This window comes from Nestor notabilis, unplaced genomic scaffold (genome assembly GCF_000696875.1).
Source record: "Nestor notabilis isolate BGI_N333 unplaced genomic scaffold, ASM69687v1 scaffold7297, whole genome shotgun sequence".
Lineage (NCBI taxonomy): Eukaryota > Metazoa > Chordata > Aves > Psittaciformes > Psittacidae > Nestor > Nestor notabilis.
The window spans coordinates 1-21,038 of NW_009937717.1; the positions used below are offsets into that span (position 1 = coordinate 1).

Genomic DNA, 21,038 nt, shown 5'->3' on the forward strand with positions numbered 1-21,038 from the left:
CCGTGCGGGAAACAACCGCGTTTAGTTGCGTTGGGTTTGATAATAAACTCGATAATAGGTTTTAGTGACCCCGGAAGCGTCGGGATAATGAGAGAGCCCGGCTGTGCCCGGTGGTGGCTTAGGTTATCATTAAATCAAGATACTTCTGAGTGTTCTGAGCGTGGCGATTTATTTGAAGTTATAATAATGTAATCTCATGCTTACTTACAAGGTGTAAATGATAGTAATATTTAAAGATAACAACTGCAGGTTCTGAGGAAATAAGGATGCTTTCTTTGGAAGACCCTCCTTGCCACTGCTGATGGCACCCGCTGTGTATTTTGGGTTCTTCCATCCAGTTCTTCAGTGAAATGGCCATTGAGGGAGCTGGAAATACCATCTCAGTGAGGTGGTTCAGGAATTTATTCCCCCTTTTCGCTAGTTCCTCACAGGGGAGCATGGTCAGCGTGGGGTTTGATGTACAGACTGACCAGCATCCACAGCTTCCTTATGGCCATTGGGTTTTTCTCCTCGTAGTGGCTGCTTTTCCATGAGCTCCCATTTTGACAAAGTGTGTGTGTTCTTACCGAAGCGGTACCACTTCCCAATCGTCCCCTTTAGAGTGAGGAAAGTTACCTGTTGCTTCTGCAGTGGAGTCAGTTCCTACTAAGAATCTCGTACTGTGATAACCAGCAGACATTAAACCACTGTTTGAGTGTATCTTGTTCTCCCTGATACACCACATTTGCTGTAACAACAAGGATGGCTCATTCCTTTGAGGCTCAGGTCCATTATCTACAGAGGTTCCTTCCATTGTTGGTGTCCTGATAATGATGTTATTTTATAGTTGGTTTGGAAGGGACCTTAAAGCTCATCCAGTTCCAACACTCTGCCATGGGCAGGGACACCTTCCACTAGAGCAGGTTGCTCAACTACCTGAAGTGGAAGGTACCGCAGGTGGCAGGTGGTGAGAGGTGGGCTCCATATCTCAGCTCTGATAGTGCTGCATGGAAGCCAAGGCTGCGAGCCTGTGGGGAACAGGGAATGGCTGCATCCCTGGCAGTGAACAGCCAAGAAGATGACCCAGGAGGTAGACAGGCTGCAGGCTTCCCACAGGGTCCATCTGTATTCTAATTTGCACAGCAGTCTATGACTAGAGGTGCATAAATTATGCCTAAATAACTGAAGCAATTTTTCTTTGGCCTGCAAGTAAGGTTGCACTTACAAAAGTGCTGTTCTCTGACCTTCCAGATTTCATCTAACAGGAATTGAACTTCAGGCTTCTGATTTAAAAAGAAAACCCAAGAGGTGAGGTAGAAGAGGCACGAATGCAGCAGCAATTAGGAGAATAATGGATGTGACAAAATCTATGTTCAGTGCCTCATGGCATCAAGTCTCTTCCAGAGGTATGTGCTTTCGGGAGGCATTTTGGCTGCGCAAGGAGAGGACTGGAGGACAGCAATCTGTAATTCCTCGTCAGAACTGGATGAGGGTTCCCAAGGAACTTTTCAGGCAGCTGGTCTAGGTGGGACTGCAGGTCGCTGAGGGCCTGAAGGAGCTGCTGGAAACTGGGTTTGCACTGGCTGCCTGAAGTGTGAAAAACACATTTTGTGAAGTAGTTCGTGATGTGGGACAACTGGTGTTTCTGAACTGCTGCTTTACCATCTTCAAACAGTTGCTAGGATTTATGCGTATCTTTAAGTCTCTGCCCATCCCTCTCCCTAGTAGCATTTACATGTGCCATTATGCTGTTTTCCATACAAGCATTTAATCTGTTATATCTGATAATGAAGCTGCATGGAAAATCCTTCTAAAGACGACATGAGACATTAGGAACTTCACAAGGATACAGCAGCATAAACATAGCAAACATGAAGTAAAGAACCACAGACTGGTTTGGGTTGGAAAAAGATCTTAAAGCTCATCCAGCTCCAGCCCCCTGCCACGGGCAGGGACACCTTCCACTAGAGCAGGTTGCTCCAAGCCCCTGTGTCCAGCCTGGCCTTGAACACTGCCAGGGATGGGGCAGCCATCAGAATTCCTTCCTAAAATCTAATCTAAATCTCCCCTCTGTCAGTTTAAAGCCATTCCCCCTTATACTATCCCTACTTGCTTGGTTTTAAATACTACAAACCTTTGTCCAGGAAAATGCAGCACAGTAAAAAAATCAGGAGTTGATGTGGCAGGCTGGAAAAGATATTGCAGAAAATCAGGTTAATATGGAGCTAATATTCAGTATTAAGCAAATGGTATTTTAGAACTACTTTTCATTTTCTGTGACATTCTTCATATTCTCTTGCAACATTTTGGTTTGATACTTTTTATTTTGATTTATCAGCACTGGATCCACAGCCTGGCTGAGCAGCTTCTCTTGTATTTGGCTGCTGGATTCAGAGTTTAACCTGTGGCTGCTCTGTTAGGTAGCAGCCTGTTCCATTCCATACTACTCACAGCCTGTGTTAACAGGGCAGGCAATAAAGCTCATGCTTACCCAAGCTGAAATCTTGTCTAATGATTTATAAATGATTTTAAATACTTGGAAATTCAGCTGGTTTCAGTGTATCAGAAAGACAAAAAGTCACTAGTACCTAGATTAGAGAAGAGGCATGGTGTAATTTGGATTAGTCAACATGAACTAATGCAAGCATGTGTCCATCTTACCTGGTTACTTCTCGTGTTACGACTTGGTGTGTTATTTTGCTTTGGTTGCTCCACGTTGTTATCCCTGAAATAAAAACCACGTCATCAGGAAAATCCTCATGTGGCTTAACCACCTTCAGGGACGAGGCTACAGCTGCGAGATCAGGATTCTGCATCCAATTCCAGCCCTTTCCAGCCTAGACAAGTGATTTCCATGTATGTGCCCCTCTGTCCATACAATACAACTATCAATAACAATTAGGAAAGTGCAGTGTATGAGGGGAAAAAATGCTTCAGAACCGACAACTGGAGTATTGGAGTTAAACTACTTAATAGCAGAGGACCGGCTACTACGTGACCTACTACTACTATTAGCTGGGATGTTGTTTTCCTTTTGGTGGGCTGGAATTCTTTGTATAGGTAAAGCATGTACCCAGCTTGCTAAATGACTTGGGAGCCTGCTCCCAGGTGTTGAAACAGCCATTTGTAGTAAGTGAAATACCTGTGTTGTCTTCTCCTTTTCCTGCAAAACTTCCTTCTTATTGCATCACGCTTAATGACTGCTACTACAGTCATGATTACAACTGGCACCACAAGGAGGAAAAAAATAAGGAGACCATCCCTAAGTGATGTATCTAGAGAAAAAGAATTGGAATAACATAAAGTAATAATCTTATGTAACCTCATATTAAAGCATTTTTTCTGCTAAAAACACCTTTCTGTTGTAAGAACTACGACCTTCAAATTATAATAGATAAAACCTAGTAACTTCACTGAAATTTATAGATTCTATGATCAGAAAAGTAGGATTTGGCCTTATGTTATTAGAAGTTCTTTCTGCCTTACCCACCCCATGTTGTATGATACACAAACTTTTTTCTTTTCCATATTTTTTTTAGGAATTCTAAAGCAAACAAACTAATTTTGTGTTTCCTGACCCACAATTGATCAGCACCTTTTCTTGGCCTTCCTAAGCCTTTAAGAAATAGAAAACATTTTTTACCTTTTCCAAAATATGAATTTGGTAAAACTTGATAAAGTATGAATTGTTCTTTGCCTCACAAAGCTACAGATGATGAACATTGCTTGTAAACATAGAGAGGGAAAACATTTTGTGTGGTCTTCTGGTGTAAAGACCAGCAAAATCTACTCCGTTTTCCCTTTCCAGAATTTGTTGGCTTTTACACAAGCTGCTTACAACTGCTGCTGGCTGCACCTCCTTAACCATTCCATTTCTGTGGGACCCTTTCCATGTATAAAGGCTGCTGGTTTCATAGAATCACAGAATGGTTCGGGTTGGAAAGGACCTTAAGATCATCCAGTTCCAACCCCCTGCCATGGGCAGGGACATCTCACACTAGACCATGTCACCCAAGACTCTGTCCAACCTGGCCTTGAACACTGCCAGGGTTGGAGCATTCACCACTTCTATTCGTCTATTAAATCCATTTTATCAGAACTCTCTTCTAAATACCTAAGTAAATACCTAAATATCTAACTATTTAAACAATGTAACAGTAATCCTGAACAACTAATGTATTGCTTTTTAGCTCAGACAAAGTAGAGCTCAGATTCTCCCTTGGACCATCTTCCTTGACATCTGCAAATGCACAGCTCTAATAAAAACATCTGCTCTTCAAATTAGTCCATGATTAAGTGTTCCATGCAGTAGGAAAACACAGTTGAAAAGAGACTGAACCCCCCTGTTAGTAGTAGATTATCAGCCTTAGGGGACAGAATGAAGGCCAGTTTTCACTATCTTACCTATGTGAGCTGGACCACTGTCAACACTGCCCCCGTAGCCCGACCGGTTACAGAACGGAGGCGCCCATCCAGAGTTACAGTGGCAATTCCCGTTGTTGTTACACACCTACAGTCAATACAACAGGGATTAGTTAAACAACTGCCTTTCTGGAAGTGGCTGCTTTCAACCTCCAGTGTAATTTGGAGTTCCACATGAAGGATTGCATGTGGAAACACGAAATACTGCATAATATTGTGTAGAAGTACGCAAAATAATAACTGGGAATAAGCTCTCCCCCTCTGTAACATCCCAAAATACAGAGTGATACTGAGACAAGTTAATTCTCTGTAGACATTAACCTTTGGGTTTTTATTTGCCTGCAATAGATTATAGTCCAAATAATTCAGATTTAAAACCCTTGGACTCCATTTTGATCTTTCATGGAGACATATGTGAGTGAGCAATCACGTCCTCCTCAGAGGAATATTTTCCTTTTACAGTTCCACAGCTCACTAATGCTAGAAAATTCCCTAGGGAAATTCAGAAGAAATGTCTTTCAATGTCAGTGCTAAGAGGTTTACAGTGTACTGACAACATGAATTACAGATAAAAAGCTGGACTCAACTTTTAATACAGATGAGAAAACCCCAAAGCCATCTGGCTGGTTATTACTTTTATGCAGGGATTTTGCACCTCTCTTTGTCTTCTAGAAACAGGGCATGAAGACATCCTTTACTCACCCCGTTGTCATGACACTGCTGCTTTACATCACAGCTGTAGCCCAGATTACTGGCATCAACACATTCAAAATCCACACAGGCCTGGAAAAAGCAGTGAGTGTCTTTCAAAGTCCAAACTTCAAAAAATCCCATCCTTGTATAAACAGATGAATGTATGTGCTTTCAAGTCTACAGCTTTTACTTAGATGTCCAGAAAAAGGGCTGACAGAACATTCAGTACTTCATAGTTTTAGAGTTGGATTTGCTGCAGGTAAGTCTGTGGATGCATTTTGGTGGAGTAATTTGAATAACTGATAGTGTAGCTCACTGGTTTGTAGCATCCCAGTTTTTGAAGAGCTAATTGTGTGCATGTATCTCAAAAAGCAAATTTTTCCTTATGGCACACAAATAAAGAGAGCTGCGTAATGATTTTGAAAGTTCTGAACTTCCCAGTTGGTGAAATACATTCTGTAATGCTGCTGTGATTCATCCTACCTTATTTTCTCCACAGGCTGTTCCATCATGAACTTGAGCAGGATCAGGAACATCTGATCCTAAGTCAAAGTCAGAAGACCAGCATAAAACCCCAGATGCGTTGTTGACAACGCTCCAGGCAGGAAGGTTTTGAAGACTAACAGATGTGCACTGGAGCTTGCCACACAGACTATGCCTGTATTGAATGAAAGACACTCAGAAACAAGGTGAACAGCAAAACCCCCCCAGTTTCAGTGCAAATACACCATCCAGTCAAACTTTTTAGCTTGCATTTCAAGGAAATCCTCTTTCAAATCTTATGCTTTAAGAGTTTGTAACAGAATATGTATTTTTTCCATTGTAGATTTTGGGGTGAGCTTTTATTTGGTGGTGACTTACTGAACAGGACATTTCTTGTACACTCCACCTTCCATTCCACAGTTTCCAAACCTGTCTCCTTTAATATTTGCTCTTTCAAAGCATGCATCAGGAGCTTTTCGTGCCCCTGTACAAAAAGCAGTGAATCTTAGTAAGCTACTACAGTCTTAGGAGAAAGAAAAAGAAATATTGGGAATATCTATTAGGAGGCTACAAGTCTTTTCACATTAGATTATCAACATACCTTTTCCATATATAGATTCACACTGGGAATCAAAACTCTGGCATACTCCATAGTAGCAATAAGCCTTCATGTTGCTGCACGGGTAACCATTCATGATATAAACATCCTCTGGGCAGTAGGCATTGCTTCCATTGCAGTATTCAGGTAGGTCACAGAAGTCCATTTTTGATCTGCACTCTGCTCCTGCCACTTTAAACTGGAACCAGAGAGGAATGCCACCCTACTTTTATTTTGCAACAGCAGAAGTGCTAACACGAAACAATGACAACTGGGAGCCCTTTGGGATTTTAAGGAAGACAAAGCAGTTTTTGGGATCAGTTATCTAACAAATATCCTGAACTTCCCTCATTTTCATATGGTGTAGCTACAGTTCATGAGCTGAGCCTGCAGAGGACTTGGGTAGGTCATACAAATGTGTATACAAGTACCAATATAAAAGCAGCCAGCTGTCACAGATTTGGGAGAATCCTGGTGTTGCATAATGGAGATCACTACTACTGAGTCCCCTGGTTGCTTCTGCCTCCTAGGAGGGGTGACACAGAGGTGACATTCCATTTCTAAGCTACTGCCTGAGAGTTGTTGGACACAAAGCCGCTGCTTACATGCTTTCTGCTGGTGAACACAGTTCAATAATGGGAAAGTATGTCATAGAATCACAGAGAGCTCTTCTCAAACATTAAAAAATACTAGTAAATAGTATCAATTTAGCTTAATACAACAGCCTACCTTGCAATTTTTGCAGCACAGTCCTTGAGCGCATTGCGATCCAGGCGTGAGTTTGCAGGTTGCAGCATCACAGCAAGGGTTAGTACATTCCTGAAGGACAACCATGGACAAGGGGACACAACATTTTTACATTGCTCTATAGCTAGGAAACTGCATGATCAAACCAAGTGCATGGAGAAGCCAAACTTTAAACAGTCTCTCTTGTGTGTTCTGAGCTTGACAGCTTTCTGCTCTAACAGGAACCAGCACACAGTTTGGCTGTATTTTCTTACCACAAGTCATCAGAAAAACATCTGTGTTTTGATGTGTTATGGCACAGGGGTATAGGATAGGTTTACACTTTAAATGGACACTAAAAGAAGCAGAACACACAGGGTTTTACTTCTTAATCATTCCTTCCCTTATCTTATTTTTCCACTAACAGTGATTTTAGGCTTTTACTCAAATTTATCTTCATATTGCTTGCCAAAATGTAAAATTACAAGGAAAACTCCTCAGATATACTGAAAGGCCAGCATTATACAATAAATGTAATAATGTATCAACAAATACAATAATATACAGCAAGCATCCAGTTGAATTTCATTCATTACCTCTGGTTTGCCACAGTCGCATTCTTCGTTGCTATCAACCACATTATTACCACAGACAGGTTCCTTGTAAACATTACTTGTTATGGGAGGATTTCTGAGGCAGTTTCCTCCTCCACTGAGAATAAGGTTCTCAAAATCATCAGCACTGCAAGTGCTGAAATTCCTGGATCCACTGGAAAGCATAATATTATTTTTTTATTGTATTTTGCTTACAGGGAATAATACAACTCAAGCCCTTAAAATATTGTCAATCTATAATAAATAGCATGTTTTATAATGCTGTGAGATCATGAGATACTTCATTTTTACTTTATTTTGCAATAGAGTACAGTACTAGAAGTTAAAAATAATATCTACAACATAAATGCAAGTACTTTCAGAAGCCAGAGACCATCAGATTATCCATTCTGGTGTCCTGTATAAAACAGGCCTTAGAAATTCCTTGTGTGTAATGAGTCTGAATATGCTTGATTCAAAAATACTCTCCAGAAAGACATACACCTTAACTTGGAATCCCTAAAAACTCAGGAATACATCTTATTATAGTAATATTATAGTAGTGTTCAGTTACCCTGATTTATTAATACAAATGTAGATAAATAAAATAGTATGATCTTTTTCTCTTAAGGGGAAGCCAAAGAACAAATGAACTCACAGAAACATAAGCTGAGAGGTTTGGTTTATACTAACTGTTAAGACTGTGTGTGAAGGATACACATTTGCACAAATCCAGTGAATACACGTGAAGGATTCTCAGTTCTCAGCAGGGTAAAAACCCCAGCAACACACTATCATTAAAATAAATAATCAAGAAAATCCAGTTTTTAGGAATGCTACAAATAAAAAATGACTGGATTGGAAAGAAAGATAAAGTTTCAAATAAATTAAAATGGTCAAGTCCTAAATCAGTGAATTCACCTCTGTGATTAAACCTTTCAAACAACTCCCCATTCACAAAAGTTCTTCAAGATTCTTGGGAGTTTCACAGCTTCTAAGGCATAGCCACTGCAGACAAATAACAATTATTGAAATAAAGCAACTGGAAATCTTACTTATCTGTGCTGTGCATAATATAGGATGCAGGACACCTTGTGTCATCATGTTTCATTCCAAGATTATGCCCCAATTCATGAGCAACTACTGTAGCATGACGTAACACATTGTCATGATTCAACTAATAGAGAGAACCAGTGTTAAAAAAATGGTGAAACTAAAGAAAATACTGTGTTACTATTGATTTAGTCAAGCCCCAAAGGTCTCAGATGCTGTGAAGAGAGAATACGGAATCGTTTTGCAGAGCAAAAGAACAGACAATTTGTCACTTTATTTTCAGGTTCTGCCACTCTTTGTATTCCTTCCATTAGCATCATGTTCTGAATATTAACAGTTGGCAGCTGGACCAGATGATCATGCCCCATCCCTGGCAGTGTTCAAGGCCAGGGTGGACACAGGGGCTTGGAGCAACCTGCTCTAGTGGAAGGTGGCCCTGCTTATGGCAGGGTGTTGGGACTGGGTGAGCTTTAAGGTCCCTTCAACCCAAACCAGTCTGTGAATCTATGGTTCTACAATCATTGTAAGTAGTTTCCAACTGAAATAATTCTATTCTGTTCCATTCTAGCACAGTTAATCACTCATGACACTGATTTCAATGGAGTCTTCAATGACAAATGCACTGTTAAAGAACTGATGTTCTGTTCTGTTTAATGTCCTGATAAGGAACAGAATCTGCTTCTGAGACTGTCCATGGTATTGTGGTGTCCATACTGTAAGGACAGGAACCTCTGGAGATATGTTTCTGCCCCAAAGGACATGGAGGAAAAAAATGCTTTCTTACTAATTTTGCCATGTTTAAAATTTTTGTCACTTTACTGCCTTACTGTGGGGAAACCCAGACACTTGAGAATCTAGTGTGTTATGTTCACTGTCTATCCATGTAAAGTGTAAAAAAATACACATTTATTTTGTAGCTCTATTCCCATCCCTAAAACACTGTGGTTATGAACCTTAACGGTATGAGGATGGGTTTTCTTAACCTTGAGTTAGATGAATTACAAAAGGTGATCAAAAAGTTGTTTCAGGACTAAATCAGCCAAATGGATAGGAATGTGGTGAAGAGAGATGAGAGAAATTGGGAAATACTCAGAAAGCTTTCAATATGCACAAGTCTTTATATGAAACCCCATGAAAGGAACCATACAACTCCAAGCCTAGTCTCCAAGACCGGGGTGACTTGACCAAATAGGTCTGCAGAGGGCACATTATTTGTCAGGATGTTCTGGAAGGTACCTCTGGAGACAATGGCTGGCAGTAGCAGTATCTACAACTCTGGGTATTGTAAATGCACAGGGGAAAGCCTTCACTTGTTCCACTAGCAGGATGTCTGTGATAGTTTAGCAGCTCCTGTGCTAGTTTCTTCCATTAACCACAACATTGTGTACTTACAGTGCTGATTGACCCTCCCTGGACTTGTGAGCAGACGGTACCCACAAAAGCCATTCCAATGGATCCACTGTAAGAGCTTCTCCCTCTGCAACAAAAGCAGTTTGAAGGTGGTGTTGAAAGACGGGCTGAATGTTTGAAAGTTCTACTAAAAGACACTGAGGAGTTTGAAGCAAATATTGTAAGGCAAATTTTGGTCTTGAAGTCACGAAGAATTTTATCACCATATCAGGGTTTCACTATAATTAATAATGAATATCTGAATAACATAGCTTGAAAACAATGATGTCACCCAAGTCTGCCATGTCAGCGTTTCTGAGTTCACAGAACCACAGAATGGTTGAGGTTGGAAGGGAGATCTGGAGGTCATCTGGTCTGCTCAAGCAGAGCCACCTCAAGTTGATTATCTGTAAAGAATTCATTATAGTTTCTCGTCGTTTTTCCAGGTTGAAAGTTTGGAAGTTGAGTGAATTTTATTCCAGTTGTATTTGCATTCATACACAACTCTATACCATACACATCAGCAACACTGGCAGCATGAGTAATTCTTCCACTGAAGGAAAACTTACATGATGAGATGGCCAACATCATTTCTTGATCGTTTAAGAAGATCTTTCTGTCTCCAAGAAACAAATCTACTGAGTACATCTCCAGCTGAACCTTCCATCACAGATATGTGGTTTGTATCTGTCCAGATCTCTAATCCAACCAGAACAATCTGGATGTTTAATGCTCCATACATCTGGAAAAAACATAATGATAATTGCTATCCATCAGTCTGTTTTAACTGAATTATGAAAGATTATATCACTACGACTGAGTAAACAGTAAGTTTAACATAGTGACTGAGACATAACTTTTGTTTATGTGAAATTAAATGTAAAATATTTGTATTTATAAATGAAAATTATGAATTATTAACTGTATATATTTATAATATAAAACTAAATGAGAGGATATGACTGAAGGCAATCTACTTCATGAAGGTACCTAAATATATCCTTCAGTTGGAGAAGATGGAAAGATGATGTTCCTTCATTTTCTTAGCTGTCTGTCTGTCTTAAGGAGAAACCGTGAACAGATCATCAGAGACCTTATGGAATTGTTGATAAAAAACTACAAACATGAGAAATACTCTTCCTAGAAAGGTAAAAGATACCAGAGACCTCATGTTCTTGGAGCAGTTAAAGTCTGGGAGTGCAGAGAAGTGGTTTAAGAAGCATCTTGCATCTCCCCCTCTGCTTGCACCTCTACAAGACTTGTGTATAGATTCATGATGTGCCTTAAATGTGTTACAAATGGTTGTACAACTTCCAAACACAGTCTCAGAATTGCATTAGCTATTCTTTTGAAAACCATAATAAAGTAGAAACTACTGAATCAAGTCAATGTGTCTGACCTACCCCATCAACATAATTAATCAGCTCAACAGTTTCCTTTTGCACCGCAGCAGGATCAGATTTCTTCATCAAAAACTGTAAAATACCATATAAGAATGTCAGAGAAAGAAATTAATGAAGTATTAAATGTATTTAGCATTGGATGATGTCATTACCCTGTTGTTATCGACAACCACAAATAATTCCACATAGCTTTTTTGTGGCAGGACAGCTCGCCGCTTCTGCAAATCAGAAAGCACAAGTTAATGTAAGAACTAACAAGCTCAGGGTTTATTACTTATCTTTCTCCTTGTTTTAATTTCATGTGTCTCAAAAGTCAATTTGCTTTATTTTTCCCAACTAATACCTATATATCAGTAATTCACATCTAGTCAGACACTGGGATGCATGAACTGAGTGGCAGCTTCATGCCTTTCATGTCATGCCCATGACTGTCTTGGGCAGACCTCTGCTTTTCTGCTAAAGGATTGCTTCAAGTTTTAAATGTTAAGTTCCCATTGTGCTGTTCTTCTGTTTCAGGATGTCCTTAGCAATACTCCCACCAGTTTGAAGGCCATGAAAATGAAGACAACAAGGAAGTGGCCTGGCAGGGCAAACCCACCTGCAGTGACACCATGCCCAAGCAAGAGCTCTGGAGCCCCTTGGCTGCTGGGACAGACCAAGGAGATGGCTTGGACTGCAGCTCTCAAGAGAGAAACAGAAATGTATTTACCCTCAAAAGCTTCTCCCTGCTAGAGGTACTGTTTGGTACAAAGGTGTATTTCACAGGCTGCTTCACAAACATCTCGTGATGAAGGCTGCTGTTCAGCACACCACACTGGAAGGGGATATCCTGCATATCTTCTAACTGGTAAAACACATGTTCAAATGTGCTGGATGCGTTGAGTGGCTCCATTCCATACCATTTGCCATCAATGAAGAGAATTCCTCTAATAATCATAAAAGAATAAAAAATTACTCCACAGGTTTTCCCTCGTGGTTATGAGTAGGTGAGTGAATGACACCTGGATATTTAGAAACTAGAACTGTTCATACCACTAGCTTGAAATAAATTATTATCTTAAATTATCTTAATAGACCGTGTAAGCTCAAATGCCAACAAGATCCCAAAAGGCAAAACAGAACTTATTTAAAATGCTTGACTGTGCACAATATGGGTTCCTTGAGTCAGAAAAGAGAGAGAAAGGAGAAAGCAAGCCAAATTGTTACTGAATGAGTCTGGATTGTAGTGACGCAAAGGGTCTCTTTTAGTCCTTATCTCTAGTCTCGCTCCTGGCCCCATGCAGCTAAAGTCATCTGGTATTTTAGAAGAAGATCTTTTCAAAGACAGAAAGAGAGGCTAAAAGCAATCACCAGGGTGTTTTTGAGGGCAACAGCAGTATTGCACTGGTGAGTGCATTTGTTCATGGCTCATGAACACCTGGTCCCTGCCCATTTGCTGGACCAGAATCTTTCAGAAGCTATTATCTTGTTTTCCAGAATCTCAAACTATACTTAGAAGAAGAATTCTCTAGTTAATACTCGTGAAAGAAGATCCTCAAATATGTGAGTACAGAGTAACCAAAGGATTTGAGCTTGTGTAAGTTTTGCAGAACAGCCAAAATCATAGATTTGTAGAATCACAGAATGGTTTGGGTTGGAAAGGACCTTAAGCTCATCCAGTTCCAACCCCCTGCCATGGGCAGGGACACCTCACACTAGCCCATGTCACCCAAGGCTCTGTCCAACCTGGCCTTGAACACTGCCAGGTTGGAGCATTTACCACTGCTTAGTGAGATCCATCATTAGCTGAAATACCATTGAACCATTTCATTCTTCCTTTAAAGGAATGCCAGAAAGTGTCATTATTTGTTGTGAGTAGCATCTCACTGTGATACTATTCATGAAAGATATTCCAATTGCTTCTTCCTGCTGGTCAAAAAGACATCAGACTGAACAAGGCTGCTACATGCAACAGGTATATCCAAAGTCCAGCTAAAGAGCCCAGCTCAGTGAACACCGGGGAGCATGGACACACTCTAATCTGCACAATGTGCTTTGTGTGCTGTCTCATTTTATCAGCTCATATGGACCGATTCTGTGGGGACAAACCACTGTACTTTATGCATTAATCTGGTCCCTGCATGATTCTCAAATAAAGGTAATTTTATTGCTTTTGAAACACACACAAAATTGTTTCAAATTTGGTAAAAAAAAAAAGACGAAAGGCTGAGAGAGCTGGGTTTGCTCAGCCTGGAGAAAAGAAGGCTCAGACCTTACCCCCATGTTCCAGTATGTAAAGGGTGGCTACAAAGGTGGAGACTCCCTTTTTGCAAGGAGTCCCATGGAGAAGATGAGGGGTGATGGGCACAAGTTACTCCTGGGGAGATTCCAACTGGACACAAGGAGAATTTTTCACCATGAGAACAACCAGCCACTGGAATGATCTCCCCAATGTTGGACACCTAAGACTCAGCTGGACAGGGTGCTGGGACATCTAGTCTAGGTCATGCTCTTGTCAAGAAAGGTTGGACCTCATGATCCCTGAAGTTGCTTCCAGCCTGGGATTCTATGACTGAGTATTTTAAATTCAGTGAAAGCTCCATCAGATTGTGTTTCTTCTACAAAGGTGTCTCTGGACAAGACATTTGCATCAAGTAATAGAGGCTTCAGTTCATGCCTGTGTTTTGCCTGTATTTAGATTATGCTCTCTCTCATGTTATCTTTTTTCTGTGAAGGAATTTTGGAAAAAGGGAAAAAAGGGGTCATTGAGGGAAACTATAAAACCTGTAGAGAGTTTCAACTTCATCAAAAGGTGAAATATTAAAAGTAGTAAAAGGATTTGCAAGATAGGATGGTGGTTTTCAGCTGTATGATGAATTTTACTGTTTTACATTGATACTGCACAATGAAATACCCTGAAGTAACAAGGAAAAGGTAATACCTGAGGCCATCACATGTGCTAAGAGCGAGCACCGAGTCAGCAATTCCTTCAACAGTGCCATGATAATAACAGTGTGTCTGAAATGCAACAAAACCACATAATTAATGACAAAATAAGGTTGTTGCCTTCAAATGCAAACTTATTTTCTAACTAACCTTTGTATTTGCATGACATGAAGGCTGGCTGTTACAAATTTACAGAGTTCCCTGTACTAGAAGTAATCCCAGCCTTCTTGGAGTAAGATACAACATGACGTGAGTACCTACAACAGGTCCCTTGCTTCTCAAAACCAACCAGCTTTTTAGTTTAACCTATCACCATCTTTTAGCAAAATCTTTTCACCTACATTGCTCACCCTGTTCTTAAACAGACTCTTCTCAAAGGCTGATCTGAGAAGATCTCCCATGCTCAAAGCACCCCATTAGGTCTCACCGAGTTCACATACAGTTTAAAGTTGAAATGAAATTCAAGAGTACTTTTAAGGTCGGTTTGGTACCTAAAACCTACAAAGCTTTGATGCTGCCATTGCGCCTTTAGTTGCATACTGTGCAAAGGAGACCTTACCAGGCGGCTCAAATTCAGTCTTCGCATAATCTCCTGGCATCTCCTTTCACACCTTGGAAAACAGTGATGCTGTGTCACCGTAAACAGCCCACTCCCTCATAAAACACAGAACCTCATGTTTTGTACCAGTGGTAACTGTTAAACAGAAATGCTGCAAATGTGAAAACTCACAGAAACCTGTTTCCAGACAAATATGTTTTTCTTTTGTAGATGCTTTATGTGCATCACTTGTATTTTTCCTTTCATTGCCAAAAATGTAGCCTATTTTCACTGCCCTATTATAGAGATACGAAGGCACTCAGAATTAATGGTTGTGCATTTGCTTTTGCTTTGACAATACATTTAGATGCATACACATCCTTGTTGTCCTCAGTTCTATTAAACTGTTAATATCTCCTTCAATTTATAAAGCTGGGCTTCCCCATTTTGAGGAAACTGACATAAAAGGGGAATTTTATTACGTACAATACCTCATTTTTTGATTGTGTTGCCTCCACTTTCCCATTTTCCCCATATGTGTAGAGCATAAAGTCTTCACTAACAAGCTTTCTGGAAACAAAAATAAACTACTGCTCTTTTAACAGTCTAGAAAGCAAGAAATAAGTCAGGAATCCTAGTAAGAAATACAAACTGTTAGCAGCACACTCATGCTAAATCATATTAAAATCTATGGATGTGAAACAAAATACCTTAAAATGAGCTGAATTACTTGGAAAATAAGTTATTTTGAAATATTTTAACTAAAATATCCATAGAGTAGGATCTGAGCAGACTGTGCTGCATCAGGGCCTGGGCTATTACAGGCTCAGGAATGAGGAACAACAGCAACAGACACATTTCTTCACATACCACATGGCTAACAACCCTCCCCTCAGTAGTAAGAAGGTAATACTGAGATGAATCCTAATGTTCTATAAGGATTTTCTGAAATGTACTATCCTGTGCTGCTAATAAATAATCAAAATACATTTCTTCACATCTAGAAAAAAATATTCTTTTTTACTTTTATAATAATAATACTATGTAAATAAACAGTATCATAACAGAGACTCTGTTTGACAGAGTCCTTTTGAAATTAGTACAATCTGCCATTTAAATAGTTTCTTCTGGATTTTTGCAGTATAAAAACACTTATCCATATGCAGCTAACTCCCAAAATGGTGTGATTCCTTAGAACACTCTATAGCATACTTGTTTCTCTTCAATTTTAGGAGATATGTTCCATTTCTGGTTTTAACTGAGTAAGAAAGATTATCATCAGGAAGCTCCTGAAAACAGAACAAAAGATATCACTGAATTAGGAGAGTTTCTACTTGGTTGTGTTGGTTCCATGTTTTGTTTGAGAACAGGGGTCCAACTACTATGTATGTTTTAAGTACCTACCAAAACACAGATTCCTAACCCTTGTGCCTTTTATATTTCAGTCTCAGCAGCACACTCTATATTGTTCCCTATGGAAAGTTTAAATTCTATTTATTTATACATTTTCATTTAGAAGACAGAAGGGCACAGCACATGAATGCACTCTTTACCCAACTACCACATTGTGTACACCTTAGGTAAATGACTCACAGATTCTTCCTTCCCTAATAGCTTTGCATAAAGATGACTAATGCTATTTCATTATCAGTTACTGCAGTAATTGAACTCGATATCTAGCACAAAGGTAAGTGACCTCAGAACTGAAGAACTAAGGCTCAGATCATTCTCTTTTAACTCATTCATCTATGCGACTCTGTGGGACCATTTCTACTAAGTGAGCATCAGCCCTTTAGGTGCTACATGGCTGAAATCCTCTGGTTAGCCAAAGACCAGGTACAATGAGCAGAAGGACCTATACAGCATAGACATTAGTCAAGTTCAAGATCTAATCTGACCTGGAGGAAATGGAAATATTCTTCATGTTCCTTCTCACTTCCATCTGACAAGGCTGTTAAAAGGACTAGAAGTTTGAATGGTGCGTACTCAAAGTGCAATTGCAGACCTTTGTGGGAACAAATTTACTCAAAAGTAGTTGAAAACACAAAGAATCTGAAGAGATAGTGTGGGGCACATTCCTTCACAAAAATAATCTATATACACCATACACTCTGTGTGTGTAATATTCATATTGTGCAAAACTGCAACATCAGAGGAAAAAATCAGACAGAATAACCAACCTCATGATAAAATGGGTGATGTTTTTCTCTGCCTGTCAGATGAGGAATAATTATTTCTAATGCAGAAAGTCTGGATGGCTGTTCAGAAGATACACCTGAAAATAAAGAGCTTTTGGATTATGCTGGGAAAGTCACAGAAATCAATATTTTCATTCATGGCCAAGTTACTCTTCATTTCTGAGAATTGAAACTAGATGTATGTGGCCTCGTTCTCTATAGAAATGCTGTTTTGACTGTATTTAAGGCTAATGACTGCACCATCCCAAACACAACTGATGTACAGTGTTAAAACCTACAAATTCAAGCAAAAGTTTTCTTAAACAGGATGTCCCAAACTGGCTGCAATCTTGGCTTTAACTCTTGGTCTTAGTTACTTCTCTTATAAACTGGGATAATGGCTCAATTTTTTTCTCATTCCTTCATCTAGACAATATCAAACCAAATTAATTATTTATTGAAAAACCATAAATCCCCCAACCAATATGACAGGAACATAATAGAGAATCCCAAGAACAAGAAAAATGAGTAATGATAAAAAATCCCTTCCTGTATTCAGTGGATATTCTCATAGTGATGAAGAAACAGCTGAGGTCTCAAGAACACAAAAGAAACTATTGAACGATTTAAACACAATCTGGATCCTCACATATTCTGGATTATTAACTTTGTCTTTCATTTCTGAAACAGTTTTTCTTCTATGATCTACACTTCTAATCTGACATGCTGATCCATGAATCCATAGCAGGGCTCTGTGGGAGTGACTTATGGACACACAGTACAGTTATTTTGAATGGTGGATCCAACCTTGCCAGGATATTTCAGAGCCTGATAGAGAAATGGAGAATACTGTATCTCCAGGAGAATATATTCAGCCCCTAAATAAACTGGGGAATGTTTTTTACTGTTTACAGAGCCATTTGCTGTGCTATTGCCTCCCAGTTACTGTTATGTCCTGCACTTGTTCACTTCTCCCTCTTGCTCATGTCTCTACTCCTTCTTGAATAGTCCTTTGCTTGAATAAACAAACTACTTCTTCAGCCCTCTCCTTCCATTTAAATCCCTTTACTCGTATTCCTTTCCCTCTCACCCTGAATGAGGAATACTTAAGAGGTGTCCTCTGGAAGTAATTCTGCCACTTGCTGTGTGTATAATCCTGGCTCACAGCGTTGCCTCCAGTCAATGCCTGACATTGCTGTATTTTGTTTGTTCCAGCCACAGTCATCCCCCTGCAAAAGCTTTGTAGCCTTTCACACTGTTATCAGGATTATCTCCAGAATATCATGCTAATGCAGGAAGCGACAGATAAGAAGTCTGCTGAGTATCTGGGTTTAGGTAAATGGTTTATAAAGACAAAACCAATCTCTACTGACTTTATTTATAATTGTGTGAATCTGAATTCATGTTCCTTTTTCCTGTCTACTCATCAGTCCGGTTTGAGTGCAATCAACAGAGGCGAACCCACTGCTTTTAATCAATAGTAACATGGGTTTTAAGAATGAAAGTAATTTCTTCCTTCTTAAACTGTTCTTGTATAAGGAAACAAAGAGATTTCTTCTCATTTATAGCAGTCCAAAGTCAACCTCAGCCTCCCACGTGTCTATGAAAGGAATTTATAATTACGAAGGAGCTACAGAATCACCCATTCAAAGCAAGGAGGAGGATTCTTCAGTGTAATGGTGATCTCTACCCACTAGATAACATCAGGATTTTAAAAAGCTAGGTGCAGGCAGCATATATTTAACAGTAAAGGCTGCCACTGCAACCAGAATGTGGAAGTTGCTATTGGCAAACAGGTTTGCAACGACTCAGTTGAGTGATCGTCACTCGACATTTACTTCTTTGCTCTTAATCTTCAGCAAATTTTGCTATCTAAGTCACAAAATCCATTCTGTTTCATGAGTTACATGTATGTGGAACTAACAGGGGAAATGCAGTTCTAACAGTTTATATTTTGACACCTGAGAGCAGGAAACCATCTTTAATGCACATTATAAAAACAGCACTAAGAAATACTTATTTCAGGTGTTACATCTAAATCTAATATGTGAAGCCAAATCATAAATGGAAATGAGTTAATTTAGGAGCTAAAACAAAACAAAGGGATTTCTCTTGCGTTACTGAAGAAGAAATCTTTTTCTACAGTCTTTACTATTGATGAGAGAAAAGTGCAGTTCTCACAACGAGTGTCCTGTGTAGAAGGTGATGTATTTACATACCTACTACATTCTGGAGGAAAAACCACAAAGAGCTCAACTATAAAAAGCTTCAAACCTGTAATCCTTCCCAGACACCTTTTTCTTTACTTTCTCAATTAGCAGGTCAGCTAATAGCCTAATGCCTGGGGAGAGCCATGACTTGATTTCAAAGCTGTGTAACATTATGATCAGGACAGAGAGCATGAGAAGACTTGGAGAAACTTTCTGAACACATAACAAAAACTGAAATCTTACCTTTTATCCCAAAAGGTTTTCCAGTTAAAGTCAGTCCAAAAGTGAAGAAAAATAGGCTGTGTTTTAACATTTCCTAGTATCACAGCAGACACTGTGTACCAGGCTCTATGGAAGAGAACTAGAAGGACAAGAACCGTCTGCTCCGAAGGTAAACAGCAGAAAAAGCACTCGGATAGTTCATCCCTGCTAAGGAAACGGGAAGTAAAACTTAATCCATTAGGCTTGCAAAAAAAAACTGGTTAGACAGCTTAATGCAAATAAAAAACAGCACAGGCTTAAAAGCTGATTGGAGAAAGAGCACCAACCCATGCCAAGATCAAACTGGTTTATTCTAAAGGACTTTATTACCCCAGTGAGATCACATGAGATTAGAAACATGCTACCAATGGATAAAATAGGTTGTTTATAATTGTGATTGTCAGCTCAGTAAAATAATCTAGTATGAAACAATCTACTCTTAGAAATTCCAGCATGTTCTTTTCCATTTTTTTCAGCTTGACTTTAAAAATAACAAAAATACAGTGCATTTGAACACATGGAAACCCCACAAACTCAGGGAAAACCCAAAACCAGGGGTTGTACCCAGTCCCTTCTATGTTAAAGATAATTCTCCTCACCAGAAGTCTGTAACTTTGTGCAGCTCATCCCTCTTCTAGGATCAGAATAATCTTCTGAGGCATCATGCAACCACATTGTCACCAAAAGCAGCAAACAAACGCTTCTAAAACTGGGTAAATTTGCCACACAGTCCAGAAGTATTGAGCACATTTGAAACCTGAAAAAGGAGACCGAGGCAGCACAGTTTTCAAGCTAAAACATTTACATTAATTAATTTTAACGAATTCATTAATGAAACCAGAGCAAATATATTCTCCATTGCTAGCAAATCACATAAACCAATGGCTAAAGTGAAAAAGAAGAGCAGAGATGCTGACGCATTTGTAATATCACCTGGTACAAAGCCTGCTCAAGTCCATCTCCCTATATTTACAGCTGTAACTAATGTTCCTCAGCCAAGCACCAGGAGTTAGAACTCGATAGCCACGTTCCCTGGGTTTACGTCCATACCACAGCAGCTTTCGCTGACTCCAGAAGCTGGGATCCTACTGAAAATTAAATGAATCCAATCTTTTATTTATAGACTGTCTCCTACATGATACGCTATTAGCATGCAACTCAAAAGAGAGAATTGGGTTGCTCCCAATTTTGCTGTTTTAGGAGGCCCTGTAGCACTGACATGATTTTAAGGATTTCCCATCTCTCCAAAAGCACTTTATTTTATTAGTAAAAGTACTAGACATTGTGTGAACCTCATGCAGTTCAACAAGGCCAAGTGCAAGGTCCTGCAACTGGGTCAGGGCAATCCCAAGCACAAACACAGGGTGGGGGAGACTGGATGGAGCAGCCCTGAGGAGAAGGACTTGGGGGTGTTGGGTGAGGAGAAGCTCCCCATGACCCAGCTTCAGTGTGTGCTTGAGCCCAGAACCCCCACGTGTGCCGGGCTGCGCCCCCAGAGTGTGAGCAGCAGGTTGAGGGAGGGGATTTTTTTCTCTGCACAGAATCCCTCACTAAAGCAGATGCTGAAGAATCCCCAAACCTCCAATAC

General features: G+C 39.8%; 1 protein-coding gene across 1 annotated transcript; it reads right to left on the minus strand.

The window, feature by feature from the left end:
* Positions 1–1,487: 1,487 nt before the first annotated feature.
* LOC104409164 (disintegrin and metalloproteinase domain-containing protein 9-like) lies at positions 1,488–19,502 on the minus strand. Its single transcript, XM_010018961.1, has 22 exons — positions 19,433–19,502; positions 19,195–19,198; positions 16,983–17,091; positions 16,015–16,091; positions 15,294–15,372; positions 14,260–14,336; positions 12,049–12,265; positions 11,340–11,411; positions 10,506–10,678; positions 9,940–10,024; positions 8,550–8,671; positions 7,498–7,669; positions 6,905–6,994; positions 6,179–6,374; positions 5,956–6,061; positions 5,578–5,752; positions 5,104–5,184; positions 4,384–4,489; positions 3,122–3,254; positions 2,641–2,704; positions 2,114–2,166; positions 1,488–1,566 (listed from the first exon to the last, which is right to left on the minus strand). The coding sequence occupies exons 1-22, from the start codon at positions 19,500–19,502 to the stop codon at positions 1,488–1,490; spliced, it is 2,340 nt and encodes a 779-aa protein (XP_010017263.1).
* Between the last annotated feature and the right edge of the window lie 1,536 nt (positions 19,503–21,038).

What these genes read in the sequence shown, in the direction of transcription:
- LOC104409164 (XM_010018961.1), bottom strand. Translation starts at nt 19,502, where the DNA reads ATGTTAAAACACAGCCTATTTTTCTTCACTTTTGGACTGACTTTAACT. An exon ending in TACAAGAAATGTCCTGTTCA is followed by an intron (nt 5,753 to 5,955) that starts GTAAGTCACCAC and finishes CATTCAATACAG; the next exon opens with GCATAGTCTGTGTGGCAAGC. An exon ending in AAAAGGAGAAGACAACACAG is followed by an intron (nt 2,705 to 3,121) that starts GTATTTCACTTA and finishes TTTTTATTTCAG; the next exon opens with GGATAACAACGTGGAGCAAC.